This window comes from Amblyomma mixtum, chromosome 7 (genome assembly GCF_055824585.1).
Source record: "Amblyomma mixtum isolate Tamu chromosome 7, ASM5582458v1, whole genome shotgun sequence".
Classification (NCBI taxonomy): Eukaryota; Metazoa; Arthropoda; class Arachnida; order Ixodida; family Ixodidae; genus Amblyomma; species Amblyomma mixtum.
Window position 1 is genome coordinate 56,876,773 of NC_143018.1, and position 23,365 is coordinate 56,900,137.

Consider the following 23,365-nt stretch of genomic DNA (forward strand, 5'->3'; position numbering starts at 1 on the left):
ACCTGTAAGTTTCACGTTGAGCTGCATGCCGTTGGTAAATTTTATATATAAGACAGTACCTTTCTTCGGAGTGGTTCAAACCTCTCCAGTTTTGGTGATTCGTCAGTGATGAGACGGAAAGCTACGATGCAGGTGATGACCTTGTAGAAATGTATTTTGAAAAATACATTTCTGCAAATACATGCAAACTGGAGGGTGGTGACCTCGATATGAAGGGCCTGCTCCCCGGCATTAAGATTTGGTCCAAGGCGCACATCTCTATTCCAGACCAGACGCAAGTGAGATGAATCCGTGTGTTTGACAATGGGAGCCATAAAAGTACTCAACACGGACTAGAACATTTTGGGCGTTGTAGGGGGACCTTCAACTGCATTCACATTTTGCTAGCAGACAAATGCGGAGTATGAAGGGCGGGAAACATAACCACCTGCAAGTATTCGATCTGAAACAGAGCAGCCACGCAAGGAGGGGTGCTTTCACCGTTGTTGTTCTACCTCGCTTTCATTTAAGTACCAGAAAAAATTAAAAAAATAATGTATATAACATGCCTTGTACGCAGATGATATTACTTTTCGGTTTAATGATGGAGATCCGGAGACTGACCAAGGCCGTCAGTCAGGCACCATGTAGAGAGTCATGCTGAGGGCAGCAACGTATCCTATGCTAAAAAGGAACTGATCCTCATTGAACCCAGTGTTTTAATGTGAGGAATTTATTTTATTCACAATACTGTAATCCCTTCGCGGGCTGTTAAATGGTGGGAAAAAAGAAAATACTATGTAAAAACGCATTGCTACATGAAGCACAATAACTCTCAGGAATATTCGGGTCAAGCAACACATGCGGAATGAGGTTATTAAATTCCGCAGTCTTTTTCGGGAGGAAAGAGTACGTACTTGAAGAGGTCGATTCTAGGGGAATATGACATAATGGCGAATGGATGATTAGTACAGGGAAGCACTCTGCCTGGGGTTCGAATGTACTTTCTTTTCAATGGTGTCTCTTGTTTCATGTGCGTCTTCTTTAACACCAAGAACAATAATATTGTTGCGTCTCGATCTGTCCTCTAGATCTACCAGTTTTTCTTCCTGGCGACTGACAGTAGGTTCTAATTCGCGAACAGTGCCTTCAAGCGCCAGTAATTTAGAACAGTATTCCATAAACGACACCAGCTTTACTTAAATGGCGGCTAGCCAGCCTTCAATGTTAGTTTGTTTCTCCAATATATTCTGTAACATTTCATCAGTTGTAGGAACTGGATTAGGTTAAACATCGCCACAGAATAAAATCATAAGGTGCGACCACAGAAGACTTATAAATGCGACATACTTCACTGGGAGTACCAGCACAACATTGCAAAGGTCATTCGAACGAAGTCTTCAAACATGAGAGTAATAACGAACCTTTAAGATAAGCTATGCGTGGTCAAATGGCATGTTCGATTGTTGCAGTGCAGCTGCTCACACTGAAGACAGGATCAATTCGCTCTCGTCTCAAATCCTCGGTTGCGGCCGATAAGGTCGACCCGCTCGGAAAATTCCAGCAGCCAGCTGCGATGACACCACCGGCCGGCAGCGATGATTCCAGCAGAGCCGGGGCCATGCTTCTATGTGCTGCAGTGTTGAGGACCAGTGGCAGAGTCTGTACGATGAGCCATGCGTGGTTAAACGAGATGTTCGCTGCAGTGGGCAATACATGTTAAGAACTTTAAAATAATTGCAATTTTTGGACTGGTAATTCGGGCAAACAGAAGTTACAGCTTCATGATAACAAAAAACTGTAGAAAACGGCGGAACCAGTCATCAGATTGATATTCTATGTTATACTGAGAATACGCGGGATGAAAGTGAGTGTAACTGTAACACTAGTCCAAGCCTCCGTTCTATTGACAATCATGCATATGACGCCGTATCTTTGTATCGAAACGCGAAATTTGAGAGGCTGGATGCAATCAAGAGCAAAGCCGAAAAACAGTCATGGCTCTCATCGCACACCTCAAGTGATCTACTCATAATGTTCGGTATTCGCAACATGGTAACAGTGTAATTCTATACCGCAGAAGCAGTCAAAGCTTCAGACTTTCATCCACTACGACTAGAAGGAAGCTTCTCGGCAGGCTTGGAATATTCTCCCAGGGTACGATGGCGAAACCGGAGATACGAATAAGATCAAGGACCGAAATTACGTATACGCCGTCCTTAAGTATGCGCATACTACATGCAGCAAGGTAGACAAGGAACGTAAAAAAAAAACGTTGCGAAGAAACAGAACACATCTCCAAAGACAATATACGCACACAGTGGGAGATGGCGGTGCTGTCGCTGTAGGAGCTACCGATCCAGGAGATGGACTAGTAGGCAGTGACTCGACCTAATCCGGACACGTTACGATTCTCGACGAAGGATTCACAGCCTTCGTTAATCAGGTGCTCCCTCGGGCAGTACCCATCTCACACTCTCAAACCCAGTGCATAAACTATATCAAGGGTCGGGTCTTGGAGCCGGCCGTTCAGATATCCAAGGATGCAAGTGCTCAAAAGAGTGATCATAATATGGTAATTGGACATCAAAGAGCACGGTGCAGCGTTACTCGCCCACGCGCTCGCACGTGAATTAATCGGACACTATGTCAAAAAGATTATAACCATGATGAGACCCTCTAGACTTTTGCTGACGTCATACTGAAACAGAGGCTAGAGCTATCACAGTTCCCAAGGCATTCGAAAGAATTCAGCTGAGGCGAAGGAATGTCTGTCAGAAGTATACGAATCACCAATTAATATCCCTCCCATAAATGAATACACATCAGGAACCCAGAACATTAGAGTGAATATGTAGGAACTGTGCAGAAACTGCCGATCTCTTCCCCACGCTATGGACCTTCCAGAAAAATACGGTGATATCTCTCAGCCCTTCCCCATCCGGTAATCAGTGGGAGGCCGCCCTGCTATGCGCACGCCCGAGGGGCCAGAGCCGGCTCGTAAATGTGGCTGCGATATTAGCTTCCTCTAATGAAATACTGACATAGCGATTCTAACCACGTCTTTAACAATGAATTCCATCAAAATACATTTTAAACAAGAAACCAAATCCACAATACAAATTCAAATTTCAAATTCAAATTCAAATTTATTTAGCATCAACAATGATGTTACAAAACTCGTGATGCTACGGGGTGCTAGCAAACAGCCTGTAATGGCTTCACAAAGGCCAGCACCCCGTTCACAGGGCAATACAGCAGTGAACAAAGAGAGATAGCGATATAAAGAAAAGCAATATATATATGGCGAGGGCTTTACATAATCTTAAAAACATGTTAAGTGATCGGGCTAGCATTCGATCGGACATCCTAAATCGATCGGACGTACCAAATCTCTACTGTGAAAGACAAAGGCAAAAGGCCCACTTTTTGTCTCCAGCGAGAGCTAGTCCAGGGCCGTATATGCTGAGCAAAAAGAAAATATTAAAGCGACAGCCTTTAATGCCGCATCGTTCTTGACTGAAGGCTATCAACAGAAGCTTGTTAGCAGAGGTGTCACGCTTTTGACGGTTGTCCACCGAGATATGCGAGACAATTACTGCGTAATTTCCTTTCCTCAAATACAATTTTCATTTTCTTCATTACGGCCCCCCGTTTCATTTTTTCTTTCACTTCCACTTCCTTCCTCTTCAAAAGGATGACGGGTGTCCACCAAGATATGTGAGACAGTTATTGCGTAATTTCCTTTCCTCAAATACAATTTTCATTTTCTTCATTAGGGCCCCTCTTTCGCTTTCTTCTATCAATCCCACTTCCTCCCTTCCTGCACAGTGCGGTTCAGATGTCCATCGAGATGACAGAGAAATACTGCGCCATTTCCTTTCCTCATAAAGCGTTGCGTTCAAAGGGCAAGTCATCGCGCTGAACGAGTGGTGGGGTTCCATGGACTCCCTGGCAGCGCTACAACACGCTGTCCCGTTTCACTGCTAAAGGCGAAGCTTAAAGGGAAACTGCATAGGTTTTAGAAATCAGCGAGCTTAAGAGGGTCGAATGTGTGAAACTTGGAGGAAAAGCATGCGAAGTCTTTTTGGGCTAGCACTTGAAATAGTGAAGTAATCGCCTATTAAAATCCGGACGCCCTTCAAGCTTCTCCGCAGCGCACAACGCCAAGTGGGGGGCGCATGATGACGTCATCGAAGGTATCGGTACATTTCCAACGCACAAATGCCTGCTTTGAAAGAAAAAAACCAACGTCACCGAAGGCGAACCCTGCCGACAGTTGTTTGGCAGCGTCTAAAGCGTGAGGGCAGGATGTGGCTGACGACAGCGGTAATTTGAAATCATACCTTCCGTGACGTCACGCTGAGTTTTCCTGCACTCCTACAGTGCATTCAGGAGAAGCGCAAATTTCAATCGTCGATTACGTCACTATTTTAAGCGCTAGTGCAAAAACACTTGGCATGCTTTACCTACAGCTTACATAGATTTGAATCCTTGAATATCGCGAAATTTTCAAAAAAGTGCTGCAGCTGCCCTTTAAGCATCATTAATTAGCAGTTAATCAGTATTTAGTCATTGATCAGTAATTAGTCATTGATTAGCAATTTATCATTAATAGTAATTAGTCACGAATCATGTGTGACGTCATCCAGAAGTGACGCCACCAGTGCCACAGAGGCAGTCAAAGTGGTGCGGAAAATGCTTTCCCCTCTAAGCACTTTAAACAGTCAAAGTGCACCCTGAATTTTTTACTCTCCTAGTATTCAGCAGCCACGTCAGGAGCAAACCTGCATTGTTTTTTTAGGCTCAATCGCGTTTTTTCAGTAATCATTCAAACCGCACCTACAGCTGGCAGCAGCTGCGAGTACATTTTTTTTTACTCCCGCACATATACCTCATTGGCATTCACCACCGTACCTTGTCCAATCCCCTCGCGTTGGGTATGCGCCATGTTTACTGTGGGAAGAAGAAGAAGAGAAGTAGAAAAAACAGAAGCCTCCTGGGCTCCTGGCGAAAAGAAAAATTCCTATATGGTAAGTAACGTGACAACTGCTCTGCCTTTCGATTGCTGCATCTCGTGGCTGCGGTAGTCGGCAAAGACCAGTTTGCCGAAATTGCAGAAGAGTTGAAATCTGGGTTAGTTGGTACATTATACTTAAGAAAAACCAGCCAAAAAGACGGGGACAAAGGAGAGACGAGGCACACAGTTGATAGTCCAGTCGTTGTGTGTGCCTCGTCTCTCCTTTGTCCCCGTCTTTTTGGCTGGTTTTTCTTAAGTGCCGAAATTGGTTCGACTCCATAAAGCTACTGAGGGCCATCCGCATATCGTACGCCTTGCGCATCGAACACTCATGTCTGTTGAGCAGCACAGCTGCCGGGTTTCCGCGTAATCTCCAGCAGAGGTGATAACTGAAACGCCACATTTTCATAAAAGAAGCAGCTAGCACTTTACAGCAAAATTCAACGCCTCTTCTCGCTTCGCAGAAGGTGGTAAGAGCACCCTTTGAGCCTTCACTGGACTCCACAACTTTGTATCCTTGAGAACAGTGGCTTAACCTTTAGCAGGCTTTTGCGGGAAATACTTCTTGGGCTTGGGCAGGGTGATGTAATGCGAAGGCAAGATAACCACTGGTCCTTAAGGGTAACGGAGTGGATTCCAAGAGAAGGCAAGAGTAGCAGGGGGCGGCAGAAAATGAGGTGGGCGGATCAGATTAAGAATTTTGCGGGGATACAGTGCCCGAAACTGTCAAAGGACAGGGTTAATTGGAGAGACATGGGAGAGGCCTTTGCCCTGCAGTGGGCGTAGTCAGGCTGATGATGATGATGATGACTTCTGCTAAGAACTATAATGGTAAGAGTTTGCAGAGAGAGAGCCTACTTGAGGGTGTTATCGGGGTTTCACCCTTAAGCAGTAAAATATTGGAGTAGACTTTATCGATCTTATCGCGAAATGCTAGCCGCCCATAAAACGGCAAAATCGGGTTGGCTGATAATACAATTTTCTTTGCCCAGCTCCTGCAAATCCGCCCCAAAGAGAGCTAAGTCCAACGATGACACAAACAACTAAAATTTTACTTTATTATCCTGGACTGTAAACAGGCCCAGCAGTTTCAGGCGGCTACCAGTTTTGTGTTCTTATCGAATATCCGCCTCAATTGATTGAGGCAAAAGTGTTCAGGTGGGTACTTCCGCCCCAGTTTATTGGGGCAAAAGTGCTCTGTTGATACCGGAGCCGCAACACTCCAGCAATTGTGGGGTTCTACTTACAACTAAGATCTGCTCGCTAGTTCCTTGCAATCGGTCCCAGGACCAACAAATACTAGCCGAATTATTTTTATTTACGTTGTAGGAAAGAAATTTCGTCAAATAACCCTGTGCTTCAATTTCAAACGTTCTTTTTTAGGAGGTAAGAAGACCGAGCAGAACAAGTGACGCCAGCTCCGCGCACAAAATGCAAGAAAAAGAGCCAAGTGAACCAGTAAGTGTGAAGCACTCGATACATACACTGTGCATGACAAGATGGCGACGCTATCGGCGCATTCGAAAGCTGCGAATAACTAATTTCAGCCCTATTTTTTAGCAATTTCACTTGTAATGCACCCTGCAAGGTTGGAATTTTGAGTCGTGTGATATTGCTAACCTAGTTTACATGTTTTCATAGACTGTGCTCAATGCATTTCCTTTTACCCATGGTCCTTGTCTAATGGGAAGATCATCGCTGGAAGGGTTTCTCGAATACGTTTCAATTTCAAACGTTCTTTTTAAGGAAGTGAGAAGACCGAGCAGAACAAGTGACGGCAGCTCCGCGCACAAAATGCAAGAAAAAGAACCAAGTGAACCAGTAAGTGTGAAGCACTCGATACATACACTGTGCATAACAGGATGGCGACGCTATCGGTGCATTCGAAAGCTGCGAATAAATAATTTCAGCCCTATTTTTCAGCAATTTCAATTCTAATACACCCTGCAACGTTCGAATTTTGAGTCGTGTGGCATTGCTAGCCTAGTTTACAAGTTTTCAAAGACTGTGCTCATTATATTTCATTTTATCTTTGGTTCTTGTCTAATTAGAAGATCATTGCTAGAAGGGTTTCTCGAAATATTCTGATTAATAATTATTGTTTCGATAACCATTCTTTCAAAGTGAAATATATCCGAGTTATGAATTTCGCCCCGTCAAACACATGAGGTATTCGAAACGCTTACGGTTTATTTTGCTCTACTCATTTTTCACATTTCTCCGCTCGATAGTCGATCTTAAAAACATTTTATGGAGGTTAAATGCATAAGAACATCAAAACAAGGACGGTAAACAGGGCAAGTTGGTTGGAATTCATACTTCTGCTGCACAAATTGTTTCTGTTGTTTTTACGCCGCGAGTTGTAGAGAATTTATAGGCACCTTTTCCGCAATAAAAATCAAGTTAATATTGTGCGCCCGTTTCGTTTCTTCTCGATCGCTTTGTCCTTGTTTTTTTCACGCAGCATTAGTATGAACATCACAACGGCGCCTATTTTTGATCATGCTTTGTACCAGTTAATAATTTGGTTCAGCCTGTCCACGATTAGCGTACTAAATTCACTTCTTTCAAGTTTGTCACCTTTTCATTCCTTTTTTTGTTGTTCAGGCTCACCCTTGACCGTCTTCACCAAATTTGATCTCGCTCACTCAGAAGGCTCTCGAGGACTAGTCCCATTCTTTATCACCCTTTTGTGGGCTAAAGCATGGTGGGAGAGGAATTTCTTCCTGCATATTTATGTCAACATGCTTCATCTTCATTCCGTTGGACCTCGTCAGGGTAGGATTCGTGAAGCGAAGAAGTTGAAGTAAAGGTGGAGCGGATGCGATCGCGTTTTTCAGCTGACCGACTAACCGCCCGATGTCCGCTGTCAACGCCCCGTCGTTGTCCTGCCTAAGACGCCTAAACCACGCGTAAGGTCGCGAACCAGGTGTGGCAGTATTCTAGGAAAAAAGGCGAGACCAATAATCTTATCATGTGCGAACTATATTTGACGCTCGTTTAAAAAATATCCATGCACCTTTAACTCAGGGCAGGCGCTTTCGGCAACTAATATAAGAAAGGTCAATGCCAGGGGATCATGAAATCATCTGTGATGAAGAGATGATAGGGTTTCTGAGAAAGGCATTGTGTGGCCAGTGAGGAAAATCTGACGTACAGGATGCTGACTCATTCTGTAACGGTTTATGTCCTCAAAAAAAAGTAAATGCAATAATGAATGGAAAAGACCTCAGGAATATCTAAACGTCTTCCATGGCGGCTGCCTTACGAGTCACAGGAAAAAACTTTTTGCCTTTGGTTGAGACCCGATATCACTGCCAGGGCTGAGATAAGACGACCAAGTATCTCGTTGAGGCACTCAACAAAAGAAGCGACTTGAATGTTTAAGAATTGACGCGTCGCTGCCACTCACAAAAAAATGGAAATCCTAACAAGTGAGAGTTAGGAACGCTATGTACAAATATCAAGCAGTCATACATGAGGAGAAATAGACAGATATACTTTAAATAACCAACCACACCTCATCTGTTACTATTCGCTGGGCCGCCTAACAAGCTGAGAAGCGCGTGGCTCCACAATTTTTGTGTTCGTCTTAGAGAATATAAGTCCCGTCGACCAACATGGTCGCTATTTCCTTAACCCTGAGAACTACATATGTCATTTGCACACATTGTACCTCTCATGCTTTCTTTGCTTATATCTGAATGCGACTCTTCTTCATCTTTGTTTCTTCGTTGTGTTTTCTAGACTTCCAAACTTTGGTATTATGCAAAGTTATCCGCAGAAATATCTACGAAGGCTGCCTGGATGGAATGCGACATTATGACGGCCTTCCTAAAAGGTGAAATACTGAAAGGCTCAATTCCTTCTTTCTTGCAGAGAAGGAACCGCACTAGAAGATCCGTGTCGATAGCATCCGATTCGACTGCAGCATTATTCGAAAAACAGCCTAGTCAAGAAGGAGGTTTCAAGTCTTCATCCCGCGCGGAAGCAGCCAGTGCCCACGAAAGCACGCATGGAACAGTGGCGCTTTTCGTCATAAACTTGCTCCCACAGTGCACTTCCAGGGGTGCTCTGTACGCCGTGGCTCTCACCTTCTCCCTTGCGTGCACATTCTACTTCCTTGCAGGTACGAATGAGCTGTGATATATCTCTAACTTTACACTGTGGTGGCTGCTCCGCAGTCGCGGCTAGTGTCTTGCCCCCGCGGAAAGTCACGCACGCTTTAAAGTACGCAGACTTGGAACCCAGAGTAGTTTAGTCACCAGAAGAGCGCTAATCTGTAGGTCACAAAGCCAAAGCTGTGACCTCGGTCAGCACTTGCACGCAGTAGTAGCAGTTTTCGTAGATACGTCCCGAAAGCCTCTTCCATAAGTGTAATGCGCAATCGTTGAAACTTCCTCTGGGTAAACTGCATAGCGCAAAATTTCATTTTCCTGGGGCACCTGCTTTAAGTACCTTCTCTAATGTAAAAGGCATCGGCGTCGAATTCCCTAAAGAATACCACATTCACGCGATTCCTAAAATTGAGTTTGACGACTGAGAGTTAACTGAGGTTTCTGAGATTGACGACCGAGCGGCCACCAGTTCATGTGGCTCCGGTTCTTCTGGCTCGAGAGGCGTCACGTACTCCGAGCTGCTGCCCATCCGATGCCTTTTTACAAATGGAGAACTTTCCTTTGAACGCATATCCCTTTTTCATTGCCAGAATTTCGTGTGCTGCATTTCTTAAGCGTTTTTATACCAATTCCATACCATGACAGTTATTTTTTAACTTTGTCCTTCGACATCCTCTTCACTCGTGCTGAGAAACCCACCTTCCATGTGGCAAAAGTTCTAAAAGCGTCAACTTGTGTGCAAGTGCTCAATGTCATCTTCAGCACATTTCATGACGATGTTTTCGCGTAAAGAACGATGTTTCCGCTTAGAGAACCTCTCCATGCACTGTGCCTGCAGCCGGAAAGAAGCCACCCTCGTCTCCTTTCCGCTGCGATGACCCCACCCTCCAAGCGCCCTTCTTGCCGGACCGGATGCCGACGTCACAGTTCCTGCCACTGATGATCGTGTCTGGCACAGCCGTCGTCCTGCTCGTCGAGTTTCGCAGCCCCGACGCGAGCTCGTCGGAAGCGAGCTACCTGGCGGCCCGGTGTCTGCGACGTTTTTTCCTCGGAGGCTTGACCTTGGGTAACGGTGGACAGCGAAGCCTGGCTCCACTTTCGCGTTTTCTCATTGCGTCTATGGCCGCTTACTGCTCACAACGCAATAGCAGCCTTAAACAGTAGCTACAGTCTATGCGCTTTTTCAGAGGGCTAAATGTTGGCTCAGGGTGTGATTCATATAAATGCACATCATGTGACGCACTGTAATTGTGTGCACGCACGGCTGGCTTCATAAAAACTTCCAGTGCATGCTGCTTCGACAGGCAGCCGCTTTTATGAAACACTAGCGTGTCGAAGGTCACCGCTCCGGATATGACGAAGGTAAGGAAGTTCTGACGGAGTACTCCTCGGCTTTAAATGACTTAGCATTCCAAAAAACAAAAAAAAAACTGTGGTCCCAGCTGATAAAACCCAGCATTACATCTACTCCCAGACTGAGCAGAATTATCTATTATCTCATCGAAGCATCCAAATAAAAAATGACCTAAAAGCCAACATTAGATAATCTGTAAATCTCAGCCTCATTGCACTGCAGCGATATTCCAAATATATCCTAAAAAGGGAGCATTCCAGCGCAGCCCCTCAGCACTCGATATCACAAGGGTAGCAATTACTGGGGATAAAATGGCCAAGATAATTTTGAAGCAGGCTTTGTAGAAGGTGAAATTTTAATTCGAACATCTCTTCCGGGTTTGGTAGCCTCAACGCGATATCGAGGAAGGCAAAAAGGCGAATACAGAGCGTCCTTCAAATAACTTGCGTCAGGCTCAGCGCGCTGCGCGAAGATTTTAATAGTGCAGGTTTGTAGTCAGTCGACGTAGACAGGTCTCCGAATTACTCCAAATGCGGTCGCATTGACTCATACTTTAACAAATAAAATGGTGAGATTTTCTATTGCTATTATTACGAAACATTTTGAGGACAAAAGCTGGAGTGAATATCGAGCAACGCCAATTTTAGTTGTTTTAGATTACATCGCTTCTACGTAGTTTCTTTTTTAAAACCTCGCCAGCCATATTTAAAAACTGGCTCTTAACTAGGCTCCTGCGTATCATCATTAGCACATTTATGCAAGCTCCGATTGTACGAATTCCGCTAGGAAAAGACTGAAAAAGTAAAGTGGTCAGCGGCCGCTGCAATCTTTCCGAGTTTAGCGCTGCCGCTTCGCTTGGTTAGAATTATGATGCTGAAAGCCGGAGCACGACCAAGGCATCGCCATTTTACGGCATAGCGCAGGCTTCTTGCTTGTCAACATTGTTGAGACTATCATCGTGAACCGTTATCAAGCTCATGCGTAGTACTCGCCTCAGTTTGTGTGCATGCTGTAACCGCGCGAACGACAAGGGTCGAAGAAAGAAGCAGGACGGAGCGCGGAACTTCAACTGAGCATTACTCCAGGGGGACGTCACATTTATACATTCGTCGTAATCACACCTGGAAATTAGCAAACAACCATAACAAAACACGGTCATGCTGGAATATGTGGCACAGATTTCCACCTAGATAAGTCACTTCTTGTTTAGTCAGCGAGACTGATGTTTTGTTGACACATACGCGGACTTCTATCTTTGTACAGTGTGCCTCAGAAATTTCCCGGCTAATTTGCGACACGAACTTTTTCAAGATTCTCTTTTCAGGGAACCGAGACGTGCAGTCATGGCAGTGGCGACAATGGCAGCTGGGAAACTGGCCGACCATTGTCGCCACCGCTGTGAATGCACGCCTAGGTTGAGCGAAACAAAACTTTTGAAACACAAATGGCCGAGAAATTTTCGAAGCATACATATAAGAAAAGAATTTGGCTTGTTTGTCTGCAAGACATCCGTCTCGATAACTAAAAAAGAGTTCTCATATCTAGATGGAAATCGGTGCCACAGACGACAAACTGGCAGTGTTTTCTGATGGTTATTTTTCAACTTCCAGGTGTGATTGCGACGAATGCATAGATTTGACATGTCTTCTGACTCATTTGAAATGCCGCGCTCTGTGCAGTCGATTTATTTCTTCTTCTCTTGGCGTTCGTGCGGTTACGATGTTCATACAACTACGAATCACCAACCAGCCAGCCTTTCCCTGTTATCTCTTCCCAAGTAGCACCGCTATTTGCATCGCTGTAGCTTCAGCGTTGCCGGGTACTTCTTATGCCTTCGCTGCTTACTGTCAAGTGTTCGCGACGAAGAGACTCATGTCTGGCATCCTAGCTCCACAACTATACTTAACACGCATGTGGTGGATGACGTCAGCAACAGTATAATCTTGAGAGCATGCGTGCGCCGAGTCCCAACGGATGGAGAATGAAACCCCGTCATAGAAAGTGGCTCCCAATTTACCCGAAGCGGAGACGTGACTCTACCATATACAATCATGGTAAATCTATCAGCACCCAACTTTTGCACCACTTATAAAAGCAATTTTTCTTTGCATGTTCATTTCCTCGGTTGGTTTGGGAAAGTGTTGGCATCGCCGCCGAAGTAGGTGTGCAAAACACACGCACAGCCTGTACTAATAGAAGCTGGTTTAAAGGACTGTAGAGCAGAATGGGACGGATTTGCATTGCGTCGGTCACCTTTATTTTCTCTTCGCACTTGGAGAGAAGGAGTCAGAATCATGCTGCATACCTGTATTAGGTGGTAGCTTGAACCTCATCGCATTCGCCGTGTCTCTTGGATGCTGGAACAGTGTTTTGGCGCACCGTTGGCAGGATTGCGTAAACACTACCATTGTCTAGCAGCAAATACCAGTTTTAATACAAAGAACCACGTTGGCGCAATTGGAGCAGAAATCCCACCGCTGAAGTGAGAGCCATCCACCTGGCCTTTCATCACAAGTGAAGTGAGGTTCCACTGCGAGACCATCAAACCAGGACTCAAATAACTCATTCGGCTCATACCGCGCAGGGAATCTAGCCTTCGCCATTCAGATGCTGACCAAAGCCAAGAGGCCACACTTCATCGACTCATGCCGACCCGCCGTGTTCACACCAAACGGCACAGAGGTATTGGTTTGTCCCGAGGAGCTGCCCACTAAAGCATCCACAGGCAATACGGGAACGGCAGTCAACGCAGCAGACCCGCTCTCTCCTCGCAGCTTCTCTAAGAGCAACCAAGGTAAGTTGGTCTCTATAAAAACGATGTTTCCGACGAGAATTCCTGCGCTTAAAGCAGTAAAGGAAAAAAGCGTTGTGCAACAAAAAAACATCTCCGAACAAGACCGTCCAAACCATATTAGTCAGCAGACTGAAACTGATTTAGCAGTTTTATTCGATCTTTCATGTTTCGTCAAGAATTTCTCTCCTAGCACGTGAAGCATGTTGGAAATATATTGCGCCTGGCAAAAAAGCTGCATTCAGTGTGCTGTTCAGCTCAACCTTTTTATTCGAGCAAGTCAGCCTGCATTGCATTCGTGATCGCGTGATTTCTTTATGGTTTGGTTTGGTTTATGGGGTTTAACGTCCCAAAGCGACTAAGGCTATGAGAGACGCCGTAGTGGAAGGCTCCGGAAATTTCGACCACCTGGGGTTCTTTAACGTGCACTGACATCGCACAGTACACTGGCCTCGAATTTCTCCTCCAAAGAAATTCAGCCGCCGCGGCCGGGATCGAACCCGCGTCTTTCGGGACAGCAGCCGAGCACCATAGCCACTGAGCCACCGCGGCGGCTGATTTCTTTATGACTTTCACGATGCAAGCATTTTTTGTCTTTTTCATCGGTTTAGGTTGCTGTGGTGTGTAAGTTAGCAATGTTCTTTCAGTTCTGCTTATATCCAGTGTGTGTGGCCGCGAACTATTGTGTTCCTCATGTAAAAACACTGGATGTTTTTTTTTGCCTCAAGTCCCTCAAGCTTGAAGAGTAGCTCTTATGCAGCATTACGTAAAGAACTATCAACCCTTTAGTTTTATTTGTTGACATTACCGGAGCCATAATCAGGAATTCATTAACTAACACGCAATTATTCGTGACTAGTTAGGCTTCTGGCTGTTATACTTCCGGTCTGCTGCAGCCGGGAACTGCACGCCGCTGATTACGAGGGTTGAAGGTTTACATTGCAGAGATATTTGCATAAGTACAATTAATAAATACAAAAGGAGGTCCCAAAGTCACAGATTGAGAGGAACCTGCTATATATACAAACACAATGTAATAAAAACAAAAAAATCAGAATCGGAACTACTGGAAGTTAGACTAATGAAGAAGCAAATTATCTACTTCTAAGGAGGAATCTTTCAGCTTAAGTTTAAATGAATGAACTGCTGACACCTCCTGCTTGCAATGGCAACGAGTTTCAAACTAACGAAGCAAGAAACTGAGCTGTGAATTTTCTGTAATCTTTCTGAATTTAAAAAAAAATTGTTGCTTCATACGAAGTTGTTCTATTGAAGCTTCATTGAAGCTACATGCCTTGCTTCATGCGCGTAAGGTATCTCATTGTCGTAACTGATGGATGTCTGAGGTTGCCACTGATGAGCTTAGAAACCAAAATACCATAAGATTATTTACGTTAAAGCGACATTGATAAAATGTTAAGAGCTTGAAGAAGAGGTGAAGCTTGCGACATAAAATGACTGAACATTATCTATACTACTCGATTTTTGAAATCTTTCAAGCAGTACAAGTGAGTTGTGTAAATACCACCTCGGGAACTAATCCATGGTAAAGCGATATTAAGATACTGATATTAAAATACGAATTCATCTTGATCAGTATTTTTATGCCGTACGCTGCTCTTCTTGCTACAAAGCCAATGTGCTTACTATGTTTTAAATGCTTTTGCATTCAGCTACATGAAATGTGGTGTACGCAACAGAAGTATATCGGAACTCATAGTAATAGATACTGTTACTTGCATAGCTTTCTGCTGAACATTGAAAATAAAAATTCCACTGAGGGGAATTATTAGCTATTTTTACACCAGGTTGCTACATTAGCAACGTCTGCGTTTTGTGAAAAGAATTTAAAATTGCATGAAATGTATACGATTTTCTCATCCAGATATACTACGCATTTAGACAAGTGAAGCCAGTTAGGCAGATCTATACATATCAGAAAAGAAACAGGTCCAAAGATGTATCTTTGAGGTACGTCCATGTTAGTCGATTTAAATTTAGAATAATTCTCTCAGATGACTACTGGTTGTTCTTTATTAAATAGGTACCTACGCATGTGATCAAGCGCAGAGCCAGTTGCGCCAATAGAATTCAACTTTGAGAAGATTATGTTAAGGTTTACTGAGTAGAAAGCTTTAGAGAGGTTCATAAACAGCGCGCCAAACAGCTTATCAGAATCACTAGCTGCCTGAATTTTATAAGTTAATAGAAACAAAAATAAATCAGTAGGAAAACTTGCTCAAACTCTCAAGATGAAACTCTCAAACTCGCTCAACTCGCTCAAGATGAATTTTAGAGAAGTATCACTTGGTTTTCGCAAACTTTTAGGCGATCGGCGCGCCGCATGATTGAACAAGATTGTACACTGCGCTGAAGCTTACGGCCTATTCTTTAAGGACTCGCAGATATCATGGCATCAGCGACATTCTCCCCCGAATACATGATTACCTTGCGGAATCCATCAGGCGAAGCTAACCCTCCGAAATCTGTGGTCCGGAAGAGGAGGTCCAGCGCTACTAGGACCATCAAGACTCCGTATTATTTACTCAACAGGTCCGTCACTATTTCCAGTATTATTTTAGAATGTCAGGTGCCAGCCTAATTGACACCTCCAAAGTGTTGAACAACTGGGCTACTTAGCCCCCTTTCGATTCAAGAAATTGAAACTTTTTATTTCTTCGAAAATATCCAGACCCACCAAGTCGCCCAGCGTTAACGTGGTGAAGATGACATTTACCGGTGGCCGCGGAAGTTCTAACGATACCAGGATTCTGAAGCACACAATCGGCGTAGGCGTTCCCCAAAGTATCACAGGCAACCGTGTACTCCAAGACAGTGGTGAAGCAGACACGTCGGACCAAGGGGAGGTCGTCGACTACCACTGCTCGGGACCTAACAGCCGCAAGTCTGGAGGCTCCTTTCCTTCCGGTCACGCCACCGTAACGGGCTTTGTGACGGCGTTCCTGTTCACCCATGGTGTCCGCAGGTTGTGGAGCTACCAGAGCCCGTTCCAAGCCGTTGCGCTTGGTATCACCCTCATCCCCTGCGCACTGTTGTTCTGCGTTCAGCGAGTTGTCTACTATCACCACCACATAATCGACGTAATAACCGGCTTTGCCCTCGGCGCTCCAGGAGGGGTAGTCTCCGCCCTCTGGCCTCACACGGAGGCTTCGTGCAATATATAAAAACAGTACTAGCCCTAAAGAGACTTGAATGCGCTTGCGTTCGTAGTAGAGATACTGCAGGTGTGCTTATGTTGTTTATGTTCACAGCCTGCCGATTTGCGATTGACCATGGGAAGAATTCTTCTATGATATATATGTCTTTGTTAGAATAAAAGAGATTTCAGTCTTTTGTTACACCGAAAAAGGCTGACAGCATTATAAATTTTGTCTTTTGTTTGATTATTATACCCTTTTTACTGCTGGCAGTAGCATTATAAACATCTTCAACACATTTTGCACTCCAAGGAGCGTTGTGGAAAGCTGTAGACTTCTTTCTGGGTCACTCTTAGCTGACAAGTGTTCTTGGTCAGATTCTGGTGTGAGCGGCATTCGCGATTATGCATGAGATAACCGTGAGAGAAGAGCAGAGAGAAGGAGGTCATAGCAGAAACCTCTTCTGGACCTTCTCGATCTCTCTTGGGTCTCAATTGTTTACATTGACAGGAGGTGACTACTAACACAAGCACGTCTTTCTCAAGAACCAGAGGTTTACTTTGGGAAAGGTGGCGCAAGGAGCACGCAGGCTACGCACACAAGCTGTGCACACAGGGTGCTAACGTGATCGCTCCACCTAGAGGCAGCACCGACTCCGGGATGCTTCCTTGTCCCTGTGCCTCCTCCCGGTCCCACTTGGCGGGCCAGATGCTTTTACGACGATGGCAAACACGGCGTCCGGGATCCTTCGTCCTCGTAGCTAGTGCGGTACCACTTGCTCGTCGTTCTGGGCAAGTAGACAGCGACGCAGCCGGCACCAGCATATGCGCTGTCTCTACAGCGGCTGCTAAACACACTAGCCTTGAAGGTGTTGCCGCCCGAAGAATTGAAGGAGGGCAGTCAGATCAGAGACGTGTAAACTAAGAGTACGGTCTGCACTGCATATGTGTGTTTTTGTTTTAGTGCTCGCGTACCGGAAAGCATCTTTCCACAGCTACCTCTAACTTTGCATCGCCTAGTATCGTAACTGAAAAAGTTGATAATTAGTTTTCGAGAAAAAGGAAATGGCGCGGTAATTGTCCCACATCTCGATGGACACCCGAAGCACGCCGTAAGTCAAGGGAAGAAGAAGGGAACTCTGGCACAGCAGCCGAGCACTCTAACCTCTCAGCCACCACGGCAGGTAATCGCCCTGTCAGTTTTTGTCATCGTGAACGAAATGCAGGTAAAATTAAAATCAAGACAAGGTCCTCAGGTTTTAGATAGAAATGTTGATTCCTCACCCCATATATTTGATATGAAGACATGATTGCTTAAAGCAGTGAGTAGATCGGTATCTGACACGACTTGTGGTAGTATAGTTCGGCTCAATGAAATCTGTCGGGGCTACTTGCGTGTTTTGGTTCACGTCGCCCTCCTAATTACTCACTACACTGCTCGTAATCGACGGCACAAGCCTACATCAAATGGTTGACAGGAGCCAGTCGTAAAAAAAGATGCTGTTTGTAGTAACGAATTTTTAAAGCACTTACCCACTCAAGTCATCACACACCGAGAATATTCCAGGTCAACACAGGTCATCAAAAATGTTCTTAAAAAAAATAATTTTCTCGAATGGTGCAGTAAAATATATTTTGTGAACATGGTTTACATAAATTTCGTGACTGCGTTTGGTAGTGACTCCTCAAGGTCGATATATAGGTGTCAAAAACATAAATCACGTGAACGGGCCAAGTTGTTAAAAAATAAATCACTTAAAACGTAAACATTATATCAGATCGTTTGCCCAATGGCCTCATCCTACGCACCTTCCTTCGAAAAGGGACGGAAGAGTTGGTACATTTCAGGGGTTAGCGTAGCCCTCTTCCCTGGAGGCAGACCAATGTTTTGTAATGCCGTGTTACATGCGACTGAAAATTTTTATGGTCGATAGAAGACAAAAAATTCCTGTCAGGCATTTTACCTTGGTAGTCCTTTTTTCACATTGAGGACTTTTTGCTGCCTTCCTAATTGTGGCGGTTCAATATCAAGATTATGATACCATGTGTCCGAGATAATAAGAACCAAAATTTTCAGACTATTTCAGACTAACGAAAGCTCTACCCGAGTGAAACCAGATGAGGACGGTGCAGAATTGCAGGGCCTGGTCTCCAGTGATTTGTGTTCTCCGCTCATTACAATATAGTACAAAATAAATTACATATATGTATTTTAAGCACCAACGCCGTCTCATGATAGTTTTTTTTTACTTCGCTGACAACATTTTATAGCAGGAAAAAAAACGGCGCAATCGTACCTTGGTGAGATCTCCCCGCCGGCTGTCGTTCAAGGCAATCTACAGCTTTTATTTTGAGGCTACATTCCTCACTAATGTTTTCTTACGTTATTCAGAACAGAATCACCCTAGCCAAAGTGATCTTCAGCCAAGATCCTTTTGTACCGCTTAATTTGAACCATCACAATCATCTGATCCGCTAGCAGTTGCATCGCTATGAAAGAAGAAGTGCTCCATTGAGCATCATTGCTCTAGGCCTCCCTACTCAGTCTTTCTTGCTAAGAAAGGAAACCACTTGGCTTCGGAAAGCTTCCGGCACCCTTCCAAACCGCGAGAAGGTGCGTATTTGGCATCGCTATGTAATGCCGGCCTCCCATTCATTTTATTGTAGCGGCATAGTCAGAGCCTTGAACTAGCAAAGCTCTGGACGCCATATAGGTTGACCAAAAGCAGAGTGAAAGCTTTTTGCTTTCTGTAATTCGCTGATATGCACGTCTATTGTGAAGGCTTGGTGGAAGCTGTGTGCGGTGTTCCGTCCTGGTTTGCCTGACCAGAGGGTAAGCTATCTCTGGGCAGGTGCTCTAATTGTCGGCTTTTGCGTCTAGGTGAACTGAAGCTAAGAAATCCATACTGATTCTGCAAGAGTACGCTCAACTTAATACATTAATTAAGTGAAATCATCGACCAGCGTGAGGCAAACAGAGCACGCAAAAGGTCGCTATCGTTTACAGACTCTTCCACCATGGTCATAATCTCAACAAACAGACAATCGCTCCTCTGCAGCGGCGCCGGTATCAGCCGCGCAACTCCCTTCAGGGTGTGTAATATACACCGATGCATCTCGCACAGCACTGCAGCGAGTTAACTTAGTTTACAGTCCCTCCCATTCTCATTTTAACTCCCGCGCTACATATAGCGCGGATGCTTGCTCCCCCTTGCTTTGGAGCTTCAAGCGATACACAATGCAATTGCTTCTCTTTTATTCGTACCCAATTCGATATTGTTCATTTACACTGATTTCCTTGCCACCTTTAGCAGCCTAAGCCTGCCCGGCGCACATTCCACATTACGCAGTCCATTCACCAAACTTTTCACAAAATACCCCTCTCCTGTGCGCGTACATTGCATTCGCGGCCACGCTCACGATCCGCATAACATTAAGGCGAAGCCTTCAATGCCTCATCGTTGTCGACAGAAGGCTGTCAGCAGAAGCATGCCAGCAGGGTTGTCACTCTTTTGACTGGTGTCCACCGATATATGTGAGATAGTTACTGCGTAGTTTCCTTTCCTCAAATACAATTTACATTTTCTTCATTACGGCCCCTCTTTCTCTTTCTTCTTTCACTCCCACTTCCTCCCTTCCTGTACCGTGCGGTTCAGGTTGTGGGTTTCTACGTGGACACAGGCCACCACCCACCGCGGGTTCGAGCTTCGCGCGAGCCAAGGGCCCCGATCAGCCGTCACCACACACACACTGGGACACCGATGCGGCGCACTCAACCTCCGCTGGGAGGAGAGCGATTCGCCGCAAAGAAATAGGCCTCCAAGTTCACAAAGGAGACGTTTATTCACATCGTCCTCCAGCTGATACACACACACTCAATAGTCACCCCGTCCCGGGGGCGCGCGAGGAGCAAGGCTCCGCTGCGCGCACGAAGAGACTCGAGTAATGCGCACCGCTACCACGCCGCTGCAGGAGAATGTCCCCGCGGCAGTGCTGTGATCTCTCTCTCGTGTCGACCGTTGGGCCGGTTGCGAGAGAGAGTGGGCATTCAACGCAAGGTACGCCTGTCGGAGGTCGCTGGACCCCGCTGGACAGGCTCGAGCCGCTGCAGGTCAGAGGACACGTGCGGGCGAGCTCGAGTAAGCCCTGGTCCGAACGGCAAAGGCCGGCACGGACAAACAGTAACGTACGCACCTTACGCTGTCTTGGAGGGATCTCTCTCTCGGCCCCGCTCGGACGGTCGCGGGATGCGCGGCCGCCAAAACGGGTCCCGGATTCCCGCCAAAAGGCGCCAATGGCAAAGGCCCTTGGGGAGCCGGGGCGGAGCTGTGGCTAAATGACAGTGATTAGTCACCCAGCCGCCTCTCCACCGCCTGAGGCGGGAGCAAGGGAAAGAGGAGAAACGACGCGGTAGGCCGGCACAGCCGCGCAAAGGCGACGGCGGAAAGCCAGATTCCCACATCCCCCTCTCCTTAAATGCCCTCCTACCCATCGGCAAAGCACGCGGCCAAAATAAAGAAATCAATACACAAAAAAAAACTAGCTACACTTCAGTTCCAGCCAGAACAATGTAAAAAAAAACAACGGAAAAACAAGGCAAACAACACTTGCATACGCTTCAGTAAATCAAAACAGCTTGCAGATTATATACACGGTACACAAGGCGATGTGAATTCAACTGTACAACTATGTGACAGGTGGATGTCAGCCTCAAAGTTCGATGGCGCGGCCCAATGGGCCGGTCGGCGACTCACCGCTCGCAGACTTCAAGTTGAACGCGTTGGGAGGGCCGACGACTGATGGCGGTCTTCTTTCCGTTGATGTAGGGTGCGTTGATGACGACGGGGCCGCGGCAGAGCACTGACCTCGCGCCCTTGGACACGACACGTTCGGCACAAGAGAGTTAGTGCACCCCCTTCACGCCGGCTGAAATGGGCGAGGACGTTCGGCGGCGTCCTGATGTGTAACCTTGGCCACAGCGAGGGGTCCTTCTCATCCTCGCGCTCACGCAGAAGAACACAACGGCACAACTCCCAGGCGTCACCTTGGTTCATGGTTACGCGCGCACACAGTCACAGCCGCAACCACGCATACACCGGCGAGTGCGCGGACGCTGGTCGGCGACAACGATCCCCTCCTCAGAAGCGTCCAGAGGCGCCGCGGCGAGGGTCAAAGGGTGCACTTTCCGCCCCCCATCGTCCCAAACGCCCCGCCAACTTCCCCTCCATACGGGCCGCACAAAACTCGCACCGCGACACACGGCTCCTTAACGAGCCAACCACCCACAGTCGGGCCGGAAATGAGAAAAGGCGCGCTGTACAAACGACACCTAATCCAATCTATTCCTTCTAGAAGATAAGAGCAAGCGCGAGCGGGCTGAAGTTTGCCTATGTACAAGTCTGGTACGTTAGAACGAAAACAGATGAAGAAGCGGGAAACGAAAGTGGCTAGAAACTGACCCAAGCAAACAAATAAATAAATAGATAAAGACACAAGGTTGGAACTGAGCATGCTGCAAAAAAAAAAATAACACACCGTGCTTCACCTGGGTAGGGCCTGACGAGAAAGCTCGCCAGCTAGCTGAGGCTGCGTGCCTTCGGTTGCGGAAGAGTCCGCCGTCCGGCATCAATCACGCCGGTGACCGTCGCCTCAGATTGTACCGGTGCTCCGTACGCTTGCGTTCCGCAGCACCAGTTGTGCCTTTGCGCTTGCCTTTGATACCAATGGGTACCGGCGCAAGCTCGTCAGACCGTGACGCGTAGGCCTTCAGGTCTATGAACCCCTGCTTGCTCCTGGGGAAAGGCCCCATCAAATCGCAGGTGGCCATCTGCCACGGACGCACACTGTCAATCGGTTTCATCATTCCAGGCGGCTTGCCGCCCCGTGACTTCACCGCTTGAGAGACATGGCAGGAACGGCAATGGCGGGAAATGTCGCGCTTCATGCCGGGCCACGTCACCGAATGGCTCAGTTTTGCAAAAACTTTGGAGCCACTCAGATGACCGGCCAGTGGTTCGTCATGAGAGAATCTCAACAGTGCACCTCTCAGACTTTTGGGGATAACCACCTTGAACGGGTCGATGGACTCGTCATCGGTGGCTATGTACTTCAGCACGAGCCCGTCATTGTCCAGCAAATATGAACCCCCGGGGTTCGCCGCGACACACGCTGGCTTCTGCCCCCCTGCGCCCGCTACAATACAAGTAGCGTCACGGCGCTCCGTCTCCCTGAGACCGTCGCTCACCTCGCGACAAAAGGGGTCATTTTGCTGGGCTTTCAGTAGCTCTTACGGCTGAAAACGATTCCAGTCATCCCAGAGGGGAGCATGGTCTCGTCCCCACTCAGGTTTGCAGCCAAAATTTCCGTTCGCGTCGGCACCTCCGAGGCGCTCACGCAGAGCTTTGCCTCTCGTCCGCTTTGCGAAGCGCTGCTCGCCTGGTTAGCGGAATGGGTTAACCCGTTTGCGGGTTCCCCCTCCTTGCCGCCCGGCGGCTCGACCGCTGTTTCGCCCCCTCCGCCTACAGGCGTCAAGGCGCCGCTGGCGAGTGGGGCACGGGATAGCGCGTCAGCTACCACGTTTGTGCTCCCCTTTCGACACTGCACGGAAAAGTCGTAATGCTGTATCAGGAGAGCCCAGCGCGCCAGCCGACCCGCAGGCTCGCGGAGCCGCATCAGCCAACTAAGCGCACTGCACCCCTGCCTCAGTGGAGGCTTGGGTGGGCTGCACGAACGAGGGAGGCAAGGCTCCTAGTTCGATGAGCGGCGTGGTTTCCACAGGGAACCGGGCCAGCGCCTCGCCGTTCCCAGAGCAGAACTGACTGCTCGCGGTGCACGGCTGCTGCTGTTCGAAACTGCCGGTGTCGGCAGCGTGACACGAACTGCTTTCGCACTGGGCGGAAAGCATGCACAGCTGAGGCATGTGACCAGCGGATGCACCGCAGGGTGC

The 23,365-nt window shown here is 46.9% G+C and overlaps 1 protein-coding gene across 1 annotated transcript in view; it reads left to right on the forward strand.

The window, feature by feature from the left end:
• Nucleotides 1–209: 209 nt before the first annotated feature.
• The window catches only part of LOC149336140 (uncharacterized), a 28,587-nt gene continuing 5,431 nt past the window's right edge, over nucleotides 210–23,365 (forward strand). The window contains exons 1-4 of the mRNA XM_089554084.1: nucleotides 210–278; nucleotides 8,879–9,128; nucleotides 9,956–10,183; nucleotides 13,056–13,265. Coding sequence (XP_089410210.1) covers nucleotides 210–278; nucleotides 8,879–9,128; nucleotides 9,956–10,183; nucleotides 13,056–13,265 — 757 coding nt within the window. The remainder of the gene's footprint in view (nucleotides 279–8,878; nucleotides 9,129–9,955; nucleotides 10,184–13,055; nucleotides 13,266–23,365) is intronic.